The following is a 14,389-nucleotide window of genomic DNA, read 5'->3' as shown; positions in this document are numbered from 1 at the left end:
GGATAAGCTAATATACGATATAACTAATATATGAACAAATGAATCATCATATATTTATACAACATTTATTATACATTTAAAAAAAAAAAAAACATCAAACATAAATGTACCAAGATAAATTTCACTGTTAAAACAATACATAGTGTTTATAAACAAGTTTAAACTCATTTAACATAACCAGCATTTACATTAATAACTGTAAAATGCAATTAAATTGGAACGTTTATATATTTCAGTAAATATCTGGGATTATAATCAAAAAGGAAATATACATTTTAAAACTTGTGCAGCTGCCAATCTAAGAATGGATATAATGTACTGAGTTTCATTTTTATGACAATTACAATTTTCATTCATATCATAATCAAAAAGCTTTTTATGATTGTAAGCTGGTTGTCTTTGTGTGCTTATTATTAAGTATCACATAAGTAGCTGCCTAATAAGAAAAAACAAATGCTCTTCACATTACTGTGGTACCTCTCAAATGTCCTGTAGCTCCAAAAGTGAAGGTGGCGTAGCAGGTAGTGTCGCAGTCACACAGCTCCAGGGACCTGGAGGTTGTGGGTTTGAGTCCCACTCCGGGCGACTGACTGTGAGGTTGTTCAAACCCTCCTGCACATCACTATCTGTGAGGTGTATGGTGTGTTTTCCCTGTGTCTGCATGGGTTTCCTCCGGGTGCTCCGGTTTCCTCCCATGGTGCAAAAACACATTGGTGGGTGGATTGGTGATTCAAAAGTGTCCGTAGGTGTGAGTGAACACTTTCGAGTAGCCAAACCACCTACCAATGTGTGTTTTTGGACAGTGGGAGGAAACCGGAGCACCCGGAGAAACCCACACAGACACTGGGAGAACACATCAAACTCTTCACAGTCACAGAACCCACAACCCCAGCACCCTGGAGCTATACAGAATATATACTCTCTAATTACACCCCTCTTGGGTAGATATCTGAATACCAGACTAGAACCTATTTCCTCATATTCCAGCAGTCTAGAACCTGCAGTCTCTAAGCCTCTCTAGACCTCTGATTACACCAACTGTTGATTACTGTGTTAGTTGATAGCACTGAATTTTACAGACTTTTCATCCGAAAGTTACCTACAGTGAAACGTGTTAAAACAACACATTAAAGTGTGAACAGTTAAATAATTAAATAAATAATTAAATAGTCTAAAATAGATAAATAGTGTTAATAATGGCAGTTTTAGTTTTAGTAGCTTATTCCTAGTTAAACTGGATTTTAGCATATTTACAATATTTGTGTGTGTGTGTGTGTGTGTGTGTGTGTCAGTATCTATTCCTTGCACCTAACTTACTGGATTACAATTTGGAGAATCAGAATAATTAAATGTTGATCTTCAGTCCATTGTTGTTAATGAAGGATTACATCTTTCCTGGAAGATGCTTTCATTTCCAAAAATCATCACCTCACTTTTATCTAATGTTATACTATGACAATACTATGTTGTCTAACTTTTTTGATGTTCCATGCATCTTTTTCAGAATTAAATATTATCAATAGCTTTAATTTATTTGTTTCAAATAAGTGCAGGTCACTTTTTTCACTTATTTTTCTTCAGCAGAAAAATAAATACAATTCAAAACGAAGATTAAATACTGTAAATAAACAATTAAATAATGAAAAATAATGGCATTAGCTTATTGTCTGTTAAATTCTCAGGTTGGATATAATAGTGTTTGTGTGTGTGTGTTATAGATACAGACTCTTGCGTAGTGTGTGAGAGAGAGTGATGTGATAACTTTCATTTGGATTTCTTTGATTGTGTTGTTTAACATCTCTGTCCACTTCAGTGAGAGCATCCAGAACATGGAGTTTCCTAATAGAAAAAAAACACAAACAGGAAGTTCATTCCTTCATTAATTTGGAAATGGTTCTGTGCAAAAGCTTGGGATCAAATAACATGTTTTTTATTTTCTGTGTGAAAAAAGTGATACATCCTCTACAGACAGCACATTTTTCATTTTCCTATAATGCTACTATTTTGAAGATACATGTTTTTGATACATAGTTTATGTATCATAGCAATGATACATAGTTTTCCTGTGGAACTTATATTTAATTACAAATGTATTAGACTATAATTTGATTAGCATCAAGATGTTTATAAGGCTGAGTAATTTTAGAGAGCGGTAAATGTACCTCTGGTGTGCTCGGAGGAGGGCGGCCCTTAGTGCTCGCAAGTACACTGAACAATGCCCCTCCCTCTGCAGAAGCCATGCCCCTGTTGTGCACAGGTTCCAAAGCACATCTGCAGTGGCTGGTAAAGAAGCGTGAGCGTAATCTGGGTGAAATGGCTTGCCATCTGTCTCCAGGAAAGGGTCATTGTACCCTTGAGTAGGTGGTGCATCAGTATAAATTTGTGTGAAGAAGAGCTTGGGCTTTCCAACCAGTAAGGAGCCAAATGATCTCCGCAGGTCACTGAGCACCAGATCAGTGTCCATACCTCGACTCATAAAGCAACAGCAGAACACAGACCCTTGCTGTAGTGCCCTCGTCTGGACAACTGACTTCACCACAGACTCCACCTCCCTCACAGACTGCAGACTGTACAACTCCACCTGGAAACCCAGATTCTGAAATGTCCCCTTTAACAAATCTGTAAAATAACCATCACAGAACACATTTAATGTACTATCAGGTTTTATTTACTGAATTTTATTCTAAAACATAAAATATCATATGCTATGAAACAAAATGAAATCGTTTTAACTATTCTTTCACTGTATACTAGTTCTCTCTGTGATATAATTACCTCTCATGGTTTCTTTTACCACTGTTATGCTGATGACACTCAACTAATGCTTTCCTTCCCACCATCTGACACTGGTTTCCAGTCACATCTCGGCATGTCTGACTGACATTGTTTCTTAGATGACAGCTCACCAATTGAAGTTTAATCCTAACCAAACTGAGCTACTGTTCATCTTTCGAACAGCCTTGCTATCTCTTTTGAGAACTCTTCAATTGTTCCATATGGAGATGCAAGAAGCCTAGGTGTGATTCTTGATGGCTAGTTATTGTTCACACACCATATTGTAAACTTGACTCAGTCAAGCTGATTTGTACTGTACAACATCTGGCAGATTCTACCTTTTCTTCCTAAAGAGGCTGCCCAGGTGTTTGTCCAGTCTCTAGTAATTTCAAGGCTTGAGTACTGTAACTCACTCCTGGATGGTCTTCCTCTGTGAACCATCAGGCCCCTTCAGCTCATGAAGATTGCTGCTGCATGGCTTGTCTTCACTTTTCTGAAGTTTAACAACGTCACTCCACTGCTGCGCTCTCTTCACTGGCTTCCTGTAGTTGCCCACATCTGGTGTAAAACTTTCATGCTTGCCTACAAAGCCATGAATGGACCATTCCTTCCCTACCTTATGGCAATGGTCAAGAGTCAAAATACAGCTTGACTTGACAAGCCATCCGTCAAAACACATGGAAGACAGTGAAACAAACTTCCACTGGCTGTTCGAACAGTGGGCTCTTTTGCAGTCTTCAAACTCAGACTGAAGACCCATCTCTTTGTGACACACTTAAGTGAGCACTAATCTAAGTCCACACCGTAACAGACTGCATTGCACTTATACTGCGCTTACGTCCTTTTGTTCTAGGTATGAGCACTGACTAGATTGTGTGTATTGCAATTAATATGTTTTGTTCCTTCTAAGTATATGCACTGGCCCTTGTTCCGGCAGTGTCTGAGCTCAAAGAGTTTGGACTCTAATATATTTTTACATGCTAGGATAAACAATATGTCTGAATACTCAGCACCTTTGTGAGTCGCACTGGATAAGAGCATTTACTAAATATAAATGCTATATGCTGTAAACTCTCCAGAAAAACTGTACTTTCACACTTTCAAAAACATTTCTGATAAAACTGAACCCCAGAAAAAGGACTCTCACTCACTTCCATCAGAGCCAATACAGTCGATAATCAAACAAACTCCTTGCAACTCTTTGTTAATATGATACTGATCCACAGAAACCTAGAAAACAAATAAATTTAGCATTAGTTAATATCTAAAAACATATCCTGATATCTAAACACCCATGTTATTTAAATGTCACAGGACACGCTTTAAATATATATATATATACAGTATCCATCAAAGGTTTGGACACATCTTCTCATTAGTCATTGGTGGAATAGGGCTATTCACTGTATAGAACTGTGTACCAGCTCTACCTCTGCTCAACCCAAGTTATGGTCTCAAACACATTAAAGTGAGTGGTTCTACAGATTAACTCTTGATGAGGCCACAGCTGTTCACTGAAAAGCATTCCAGGTGACGACCTCATGAAGCCAATTGAGAGAATGCAGAGGGTGCGCAAAGCTGTCATCAAAGCAAAAGGTGGAATCTAAATCTAAAGTATAAAACATTCTGGTTTGTTTGACACTTTTTGTTTATTACATACGTGTTCCTACATAGTTTTAATGTCTTCCATATTAATTTATAATGTAGAAAATTATAAAATACAAAGAAAAAAACATTGAATGAGAATGTCCAAACTTTTGATCGGTACTGTAGAAGAACCACTGCGACCCTGAAGTGGATATGCGGTTACAGATAACGGGGAAAAAAAAAAAAAATATATATATATATATATATACTGTGTGTGTGTGTGAGTGTGTGTATTTTGTAAACATATAATCGTTTACTAGGAAAATTCTTAACATTTTAAGAGTTTCAAATAATTACTACTATGTATGTGACAAATAAACTTTGATTTCATTTCATTTGATTTGCTAGTGAACACACTGGTTACACAGAGCAATGCCAGGACAAGATTGCAGGTAATTTGAGTTTATATTGTTAACAAAGAATTGACTCAAATGACACTCCTGGTAGTAAGAAAACAATTAAACATTGCAAGAGACTGAGGAGAGTGAAGGAGGAGGAGTTAAAGGACAGGGTTTAAATTTCTAAAAAAGGATTTGGAGTAAATATAGGGTTAATAGGCAGGACTAAATATAAGAGGGAATTTCTAGGGTAGGGTATATATAAACCTGAAGTTGCTGAGCTCCAGTTTCCTCAACAGAAAGTTTCAGATTCTCAAATTCTGTTTAAAAAATCAAAAAGCAGAAATAGTCAGAATTTAAAACTTCAGAAAATACCATGAAGTAAATGTTATATTGTTAAATAATATTTTGATTATTTTTCAGATGTTCTACATTTATCTATGTAGTCTATGTAATCTACATTTAATATGAGAAAAAAATACCTTCAATTTGTTGTGTTCTCACTGGTGACTGATGAGTGACCCTAAAACCAAACTGCAAAAACAAACTTTGTTTGTTTATTTTTTTTTTTTTGTTTATCATCAGCTTCATTGTCATAAACATCATCATCATCATCACCATCACCTATATGTGTATGCCAGATTTAGCTTTACAGTGAATTTGTAATTGAGAAATAGGTTTCTTCTGACTGGAAATGACAGCTGGGAAACAATTGTGCTTGATATATTAATAATAATTCGTACCTGTTATTTTGTTTTTTAAAATTTTGACTAAAAATGCAATGTTCAAAGTTTTTCATACCCCTCCTCAGTAATCAATGGCATAGCCTTAATCTGCCATTACAGCTATCAGATGGTTCCTTTGACTGCTAACAAAATTTCTGCATGTCTCCACTGGGATTTTGGCCCACTCTGTTTTATAATGATCTCAATGACTTTGAGGCCACTTATTGACCACTTTTCAAGTGATTTCAGATCATTTTCTATTTGGAAGGTCCAATGCTGCCAAAGGCCAGTTTTTCTGCAGACTGCTTGACCTTCTCCTCAAAAATCTTAACGTAGTCCTCTTTTCTCATGTTGCCAAAATTCCTTTGGAAACATGAAGAAAGCTTGTTGGCAGTTACAGAAACCATTGGATTGCTGTAATGTCAAATAAAGGCTTTACCACTGATTACTGAGAAAGATTATATATAATTGTGAACACTACATTTTTAGTAAAAATGTAAATAAACCACAAAAATAGTTAAAGTTTTTATTAATTTATTAGAACTGAAAATTCACAATAAATCAAAATTTGGCCTGTGTAGGAATCATTTTGAGCTTAACTGTTTGTGTGTACATGTGTGTGTGGTGTGTGTTTGAGTTTTACCTGTGTGTTGTTTTGTGTTACTGCTCTTTGAGAAATGTCTTGCTGATTTCCGTGTTGACCTAATTCAAACAAAACACTGTCATGATTTTTCGCAATCAGTTAAATAACATGTAAAAGTACAGATACCCAAGGTAAAACATTACTTCAGTAATAAGGCCTCGATTTAGATTTCCACTTGAGTAAATGACAGAGGCTCTCTTCTCCCTATTACAGGTCAGTGAAGCATCACAATGATTTTGAAGCTGTGTATTTTTAAGTAAAATATTACATAATGTTCCTTTAAGCTCTTTGTTTTGTCTACATAGTTGCAAAGTATAATTTGAGCTATTCCTGCAATTGTGAGTCACCTGTTTCTTAAACAGGCTACAGTTTTATTTTTCTGACTTTTTGCCTGATACTCGTTTTTGTCTTTTGGGCTTGTTTATGTCGCTGTACTGATATTTTTGGGTTTTGGAATATTTCTTCTATTTTTGACCTCACTTCACGTATTCTGTTTAATAAATCTCCAACTAACTCTCACCCTCGGTGAGTGATTTGTAACATCTACCTACAGATCCACAATGAATAGTTGTGACTGATAACTCAAATATAGCCCTATACTAAACTATACAAAATAATTTGATAATTCATAACGGATTTAAGAACTGAAAGTGATTATTACAGTCTCAAATTCACAAAATATAACAAATGTTGATAAAAAAAAAACATCTGCCTTTGGTATTATTGGCTTTAGGCCAGGCCCCCGGGCCAAAAGCAGCCTGTTGTAAGATTTTAACTGGCCCATGGCTTCACTTTAAAGTTAACTTTAACTCACTTTAACTCAAAGTTGACAGTGAGAACTGCCGATTTCAAGAGAGATTGAAGTATCTGCAGTAAAATGTTGGATTTTACAGTCTTTTGATATCCTGCAGCAGTTAATGCTCTAAAATGAAATTCAGTAGTTGGTAAATACAAAGTGTTTTGTAAATATATGTTTTTCATAATTTAAATACACTGTTGTAAATAATTTAGGAATAATATATTTGGAAAAAGAGACTGGCCCGTACAAATTTTGATATGTTCCAGTTCGGCCCCCTTTGAAAAAAGGTTGGGCACCCCTGTTTTAGGCGGAGAAATATTTAGCGCAGTGACTGTGTTCATTCAAATCCTAACAGCAGTGTGTCCCACAGCCAGCTGTGCAGGGCATGGAGATTTGTTCAGACACACATAAACCAAAAGGAATGGCAGATCTTCATAATGTAGTGGAGTAAAAAGTAAGATATTTGACTTTCAAATGTAGAGGAAAATCGAAATACTTCAGTAAATTATAGATACACAAAAAAGCATTTAAGTAGAGTATCGAATTACATTTACTTTTTGGACTTTGGTAGTAAACAGGATCGCCCAGAGGAAACCCACACAGACAGAGGGAGAACACATCAAACTCTTTATAGACAGTGACCCAAGGTGGGTTTATAATTCTTATACCTCTCTGGTAAGACTGTATCCTTCTGACCAGGTCCAGCCTCCTTATGTTTTTCAGACTCTGCTCTATCAGCTCCAGCTTCTCACATGAAACTTTTTCCATCTTCTCCAGCTCCACCACAACATCCAGAAAATTCTAAAATTTAAAATTTAAAGGTATTGTAATTTCAATAGAAAGGATAAAGGTGAAATCTGTTTCATAAAAATACTTTACATCACAAATGTGAAACCTGAAAAAGGGATGTGATCAAAATTAGAGACTGTTTCAGGACACTTCTGTTATTGGTGTCTATATGGCCCCTGGCACCTGGCCCCTAACCCTAACCCTATATGCAGATTGCCTTCATATTTAACCAAAAAAGATGGAGCAAAATCAAAGCACAGCAGTGAAAGGAATATCTCTATATTTCATTTTTGAAAGATGTAACCATCAAAAGTTTCCCTTGTAAGCTTCTTTTCTGTTACAGTGATTACTATTCTCTAAATATGATCACAGTTCTTAATCAAATTTCACATTTTTATATTGCTGTGGCCTAATGGTTAGTGGAGAAGGCTTTGGACTGGAAGCTCACTGGTTCAATCCCACAATCTGCAAGAAATTTTGCCAGTGATACAATGATAATACTAACATGTTTTAATCATATTTTTATAGAATATGTTTATATGATGAAATATGCTTAACTTATACACTTTTTTCTTGTTGTTGTTTATAAAGGGTATATATAAAATATTTTACTGTAGCTCTGTGAAGAGGGCCTCTGGGGATACTGCTCTTCAGGAGGAAGATAAGGGACTTTAAGTCTTCTTCCTCCAAATTTTCACTCAGCTCCATCATCAGAACCCTGAACACCAACAGAAACCAGTCTAATCTTTTTCAATGATTATCTTATCATTTTTTAACACTAAAATGAAAGAGTCTTTGGTTTAGAAATGAAAATACAAACCCCATTTCTATAAAAGTTGGCATGCTCTACAAAATCTAAATAAAAACAAAATGCCCTGTGCAAATGATTTCATTTCTATATTTAAGCAAATAAAATACAAAGAAAATATTTCAAATATTAAAACTGTGAAATTCTATTGTTCTATATGCCCATTTTAAATTTGATGCTAGCAACACTTAAAATAAAATTTTGTTTAAAATTTTATAATGCAAAAAAATAAATAAACTGGATTAAATGGTAACAGGTTGTTGACAGGATTTGGTTTAAAAAGCATCCCAGAGATGCTCAATTTTTAAAAGCAAAAAATGGGTGAGGTTTCACCGTTCTGGGACTGTTTGGACCAATAGTGAAATAATTCAAGTAACATCTACATTCACAGTACATAATTAAAAGATTCAGAGAATCTGGAGAAATCTCTAAATGCAAGGGACAATATTAGCTGGGCCCAATCCAAGGTGTGTTCCTCCTTGTGCCTTGAATTGGATAAGCAGTTACAATGAATGGCTTAATTAATTCTTCAGGCTCTCAGGTGGCGCTCAATTAAAAACACATTTCTGTAGTGGAAATCACTACATGGGCGGAAAAATGCTTCTCAAAACACTGTCTGTGAACACAGTTGCTAACTGCATCAAGAAATGCAAGTTAAAACAAAAACAAATTCAAAGAAAGAAAAAAAGGGTTCATCCGACTTGCTATAAGCATACAGTTCAATAACCAGCATCCTTGATTACATGCATTAGTGCAAATGGCATGGATGACTACTTATTTCCCAAACATTTACAGATTGTTGTTATAAGAAGAAGTGTTGAAACACAACCCTGTCCCGGGAGGCAGTAATAACATGAAATGGCATTGGCAACACAGACAGTGGCATATGCCAATAGCATCGACATCTTATGTACGGGTGACAGTGTCATATGCCAATGGCTTTTAATTCTTCTTCTTTTTTTTTTTTGTGACATTGGCATATATTCCATTGTTGAACATCTGACAGTAGCCTACATTTAACTAGCACTTGGATGTTTAAGCACCTAGCTAAATGTAGTGTGCCAAAGCATCCATGTGCTAACTAAATGTAGGTGCCTTCCATGCTAATAAACTGACCTTAAAGCCAAACAGGTGGCATGTTATGAACATTCATTCATTCATTCATTATCTGTAACCGCCCACCTGTAATCACTGGGCGCAAGGAGGGAACACACCCTGGAGAGGGCGCCAGTCCTTCACAGGGCAACACAGACGCACACACATTCACTCACAAACTCACACCTAAAGACACTTTCAAGTCGCCAATCCAACTACCAACGTGTGTTTTTGGACTGTGGGAGGAAACCGGAGGAAACCCACGTGGACAACACACCAACTCCTCACAGACAGTCACCCGGAGCGGGAATCAAACCCACAACCTCCAGGACCCTGGAGCTGTGTGACTGCGACACTGACTGCTGCGCCACCGTGCGGCCCTGTTATGAACATAGCATCCCATATTAGCACACAGCCGAATGTAACTGTCCCTGTGTTTGAAATGGCTCCCTATTCACTATTATCTATATTATTCACTATATAGTGCACTATTAGAGGGAACTGAATTCAGGAGGTTAGTAAATGATTTGGAACACTACCTCATGCGGGTTTTCACCAAACCACACAGTGGATTATGATATCTGAGTAAATGGGTTCTACACTACTTTTTGCAGTGCATTGTGGGATTGTTTGAGCACACTGAAAATTGCCCACTATTGGGACACTACTACAGAATGACAAAACTCCAAAATAGTGCACTATATAGTGAATAGGGCACAGTTTCTGACACAGCTTGTGTTCACGGACCACTGAACTACAAGTTGTTCCCATGCTAATACCACGATAAATGTCTGTAACAGCACAAACATCCAAGAACTGAAAGTCATTTATAGGTGGCAGTACCTACTGGCAACGTAGGTGGTACATCACATTGGCACAATTTACAATTCTGCATGTCAGGTACTTGAAAGCTGACATTTCAACAAAGATAATTATGATTTTCTGAATTAGGTTCATAACATATCACATGCAATTCTAACCATACATAATCCAGATTTCCTCTAAATATTTTTGCACGGTCTTATGCACGGTCTGGACACCTGAGCTGTCTTATTGATTTTCTAAGTGATAATAAATGACTAGCCTCTAGAGGGAACAAATGTCTGCACATTTAATTAATTTAACTTGTAGAAAAATGGTAAAATATGTTGTTGTTCATCATTCTTTAAAATTGTCCTTTTAATAATTAACTATATTTGGAATGAAAGTTACAGAAATATGATAACACAAAGGGCCTTTATTATAAAATGACATACAAGAATTCCTTGATATTAAATGATTGACACATTCAGGTGGTGTACTTTAATTTGTACGCAAAATTGGTGAATCATTCCTTTTTAATAAATTTAGTGTAAAATATATAGAAATGTCATCATTTAAGAGCATTTATTTTGAAATGACAAACTGTCTTGATATCTTCATGTCTTATGACTTTTCTTTTGAAATCAGTTCACATTGTTGCTCTTTCCCTAATGTTTAGGTACGTAAGATGTCGATGTTACTGTCACCCGAACGTAAAATGCCATGCCTTTCCATGTTATTACCGCTACTACATGTCCCAGTACTTCTTCTTTTAAAAACAATCTTTAAACGTTTGGGATATAAGTAGTCCAATTGCTGTAGTTTTGAAAGTGAAAAGAGGAGCAGTGGCAAGCATGCTCCTGTCCTAAACGTTTGGAATGTGCTGGTGGCATCAAATGACCTCAGAATGGGCATATATATTTCAAGAAACAACAAACTTTCTCAGATTTATCATATAAAATCTTGACTATGTACTTACTATTCTTAATTAAATACTGGGTTTAAAGGATTTGCAAATCATTGTATTTTGTTTTTTATGTACATTTTGCACAGCACCCCAACTTTTTTGAAAATGGGTCTTGTACATTCTGACTGACTTACTGCATGTGAGGTACAGCTGAAATAAATTAAATATTCTACAGGTCTAATAGACTGATAATGTAAATAAATTATGCTAAGCTTACACTATATGGGTTTAGCCTAGTTTACCTCTTTTTGTTTTTTAACTTTGTTTTTTGTTTTGTTTTTTTCACATTTTCACAATCTGAAGTAAGTAACCTGTAATCTGAGAGGACATGCCCTCTTTTTTTCAGCATTTCCTCCACTTCCTTCCGGCTGCTTCCTAGAATCTGTTTCAGAATGTCGAAGCGTCTGAGTCTGAACAGGACTTCCTTCAGGAAAACATCTCCAGGTGGAGCCTTATGGTGTGTTCGTGTTTGTACTTGAGTGTGGGCTTGTGTGATGAGGGTGAGGAGAGCTCCTCTACAGTCTTCCACACAATCAGCAGAGATCAGATCAGAGCAAAGGTACAGCAGAGTTTTACACTCTTCTTTACTCAGAGAATCCATTATGCTGTTCACTTGCAGAAAACTCACCTCTGCCATCACTGCAACTGCACACTGTTTACATCTGCACACACACACACACACACAAAGACAAACTCCTGGTTCCTTTCAGAGACTCTTCTCTTTTGCTTTGCTTTTCCTTTGTGATTCCTCTTCTTACTTTCTTGAGTTTCTCCTTTTGAGTCTTGGTTGCTGTGTTTTTACCTCTTGTTCTGAGAGAGGTTCTCCTCTTCTAAGTCTTGGTTATTGCTTTTCATAACACTTTGCCATCACCAAAATGCAGGTGCTGGTTCCCATGAACTAGAGAACCTTTTAGAAATGCAATGGCATTTCCACTGACTGACCAACAATTACATATCTAGACATGGGCATTAAAAAAACAAAAACAACATTTCTGTGAATGTTAGTAATAGAATCCACCAATTAGATGCACTTAAGTCAGTACAAAGTGTTTTAAAAAGACATTCACTTACCATCAGTGGTTGTTGCCTAATATTCATGTGTCATCCAGCATTGCTGTTGCCAAGTTCAATATACCAGTCAAATGTTTTGCTGGTGTATGGTTTTTATTTTCCATGTACTCTTTATTCAGCTATTCGGTTTATTTATCATTTTCACTGAGGGAGTTTTTTTGAGTCTTGGTTCTTCTTGGTACAAACTCAAGTCTAGAAACAGGATTTCTGGATAGCTGCAAAGCAACATAACAAAATGTTAAAATCATAATGCAAATATTACTTACTTTTTAACACTAGATTCTGAGTTTGAAATTCTATTTGGCTAAGTGGGAAATCATGCTTAAAACACCAGAATGTAACGGTGGCATTATTTAATGTGGAACGGGAGATTAAAAAAAAAAAAGAAAAAAGAAAAGCAGCTTTATGAAAGGACAGACAGTTCTGAAAAACTCACCTTTTCACTGAGCTTTACAACCTGCATCTCTCTCCAACCCAAACATTTGTGTCTAAGTAGCATATTTAAACTGAAAGAAGCTGGACTGGGGGTCTTCATGTAGACCCCCAAAGCTTTTCTTGTCTAAAAGAAAGAAGAATGAAACAGAAAATGGTTTTGGTGGTTTGTTTTTTTCAGGGGACTTCCCACCGCAGCTGTTTCACTTTCTCTTTTTTCATTTTTCACTCAGTTTGTGTCTTGACTAAGGAACTATTTACAAATCCTATGTTCAGTAAAACCATAAAATGTTTCATTAAAAAAAATAAACAGCATAATCATGCTTGTTTTTGTCTTTCGTCGTGGTTTAGTAAACATGATCAACCGCCTGAGCGCATTCGACACTCGTAATACGTAATTTAAGTACTATTAAAAATGTATGAATTTTCCCACTACAAGTGGAAACTTCAGTTTAATTATTCAATTTAAAAAAACATATTTCGTGTAACTGTACTGAAAAAGCGTTATGAGCTTTCGTTCTAATTTTAACACTTTCGATTTAACACTGAAAAACTCAAAATTTAATATATAAATATATATTTCTAAAGTCTTAATAAAAGAGAGAAATGTGTATTAAATCATTAAATCTCACAGAGTTCAGCTCCCAGTTCGTTTATTTACGATACTCCAAAACGAATATAAACACATACTCCTTTCCAGAAGGCGGCGCAAAAGAAAATAAAATAGAGAATAAAATAAAAGTCTTTAATGCTTTTTGAAAAGTGATATTTTTCATAATAAAACACTGCTGGCAAAATAACATAGTTTCTAAATAATTTCTATACTTAAAATATAAATTTTCTCCAATGTAAATAAAGAAGAGAGTTTTGTATTGTATGTTTTCCCTGTTCCAGATACTTACTTTTTTAAGTTGTGCTATCCCACACTGTTGATCGATAATAATAATAATAATAATAATTATTATTATTATTATTATTATCTGTTTTACTCTCATTGTACACTGGTATTATTAGTACGTCAATATTATTTTTAATATACCGAATAAAAACAATGTATTTTGGGGGAAAACAGCATAGGGCGTAGAAACACTTAAAAATTTTAAATTTAACATAAAACTACAGTAAACAATATGTTTGCAATTGTTGGGTTTCTGTGTGCTTTATTAAACATGTGCATTAAATGTTTTTAGATTATTTTTATTTAATGATTGAATGATTAAACTAAAATGAATCAGTATTTATGACAAAATTTTAAACTTAATTTTAAACATCATATTTAATTCATCATTCCGTGCCACTTTATCACGTCAAACATAAATGTGCTCATTTAATTATGGAATTAGACCTTGTTCCTTGTTCGTCAGCCAGAGGTCACTAGTCTTTGGTGTTTTACCCCTTACACCCGAACATTTCTCTTGGTGGTGGGGAATAGTTCATGGCGGTCCCCCTGCCAGCCCTGCAGTAAGCCTCCTTCAGTAGTTACCTGCTCCCCATGTATT

At 35.6% G+C, this 14,389-nt stretch overlaps 1 protein-coding gene across 1 annotated transcript; it reads right to left on the bottom strand.

Moving 5' to 3' along the window:
• Window positions 1-112: 112 nt before the first annotated feature.
• Window positions 113-13,600, bottom strand: LOC136677484 (CASP8 and FADD-like apoptosis regulator). The gene is made up of 12 exons (XM_066655043.1): window positions 13,523-13,600; window positions 12,895-13,017; window positions 12,459-12,673; window positions 11,699-12,343; window positions 8,329-8,434; window positions 7,596-7,728; window positions 6,129-6,187; window positions 5,243-5,294; window positions 5,028-5,080; window positions 3,927-4,005; window positions 2,163-2,619; window positions 113-1,839 (listed from the first exon to the last, which is right to left on the bottom strand). Exons 4-12 carry the CDS (start codon window positions 12,022-12,024, stop codon window positions 1,713-1,715), a joined length of 1,392 nt encoding a protein of 463 aa, XP_066511140.1. The 5' UTR covers window positions 12,025-12,343; window positions 12,459-12,673; window positions 12,895-13,017; window positions 13,523-13,600; the 3' UTR covers window positions 113-1,712.
• Between the last annotated feature and the right edge of the window lie 789 nt (window positions 13,601-14,389).

The sequence above is a fragment of the Hoplias malabaricus genome, chromosome X2 (assembly GCF_029633855.1).
Source record: "Hoplias malabaricus isolate fHopMal1 chromosome X2, fHopMal1.hap1, whole genome shotgun sequence".
Taxonomy (NCBI): Eukaryota; Metazoa; Chordata; class Actinopteri; order Characiformes; family Erythrinidae; genus Hoplias; species Hoplias malabaricus.
This window is presented reverse-complemented; position numbering and strand designations above follow the sequence as displayed.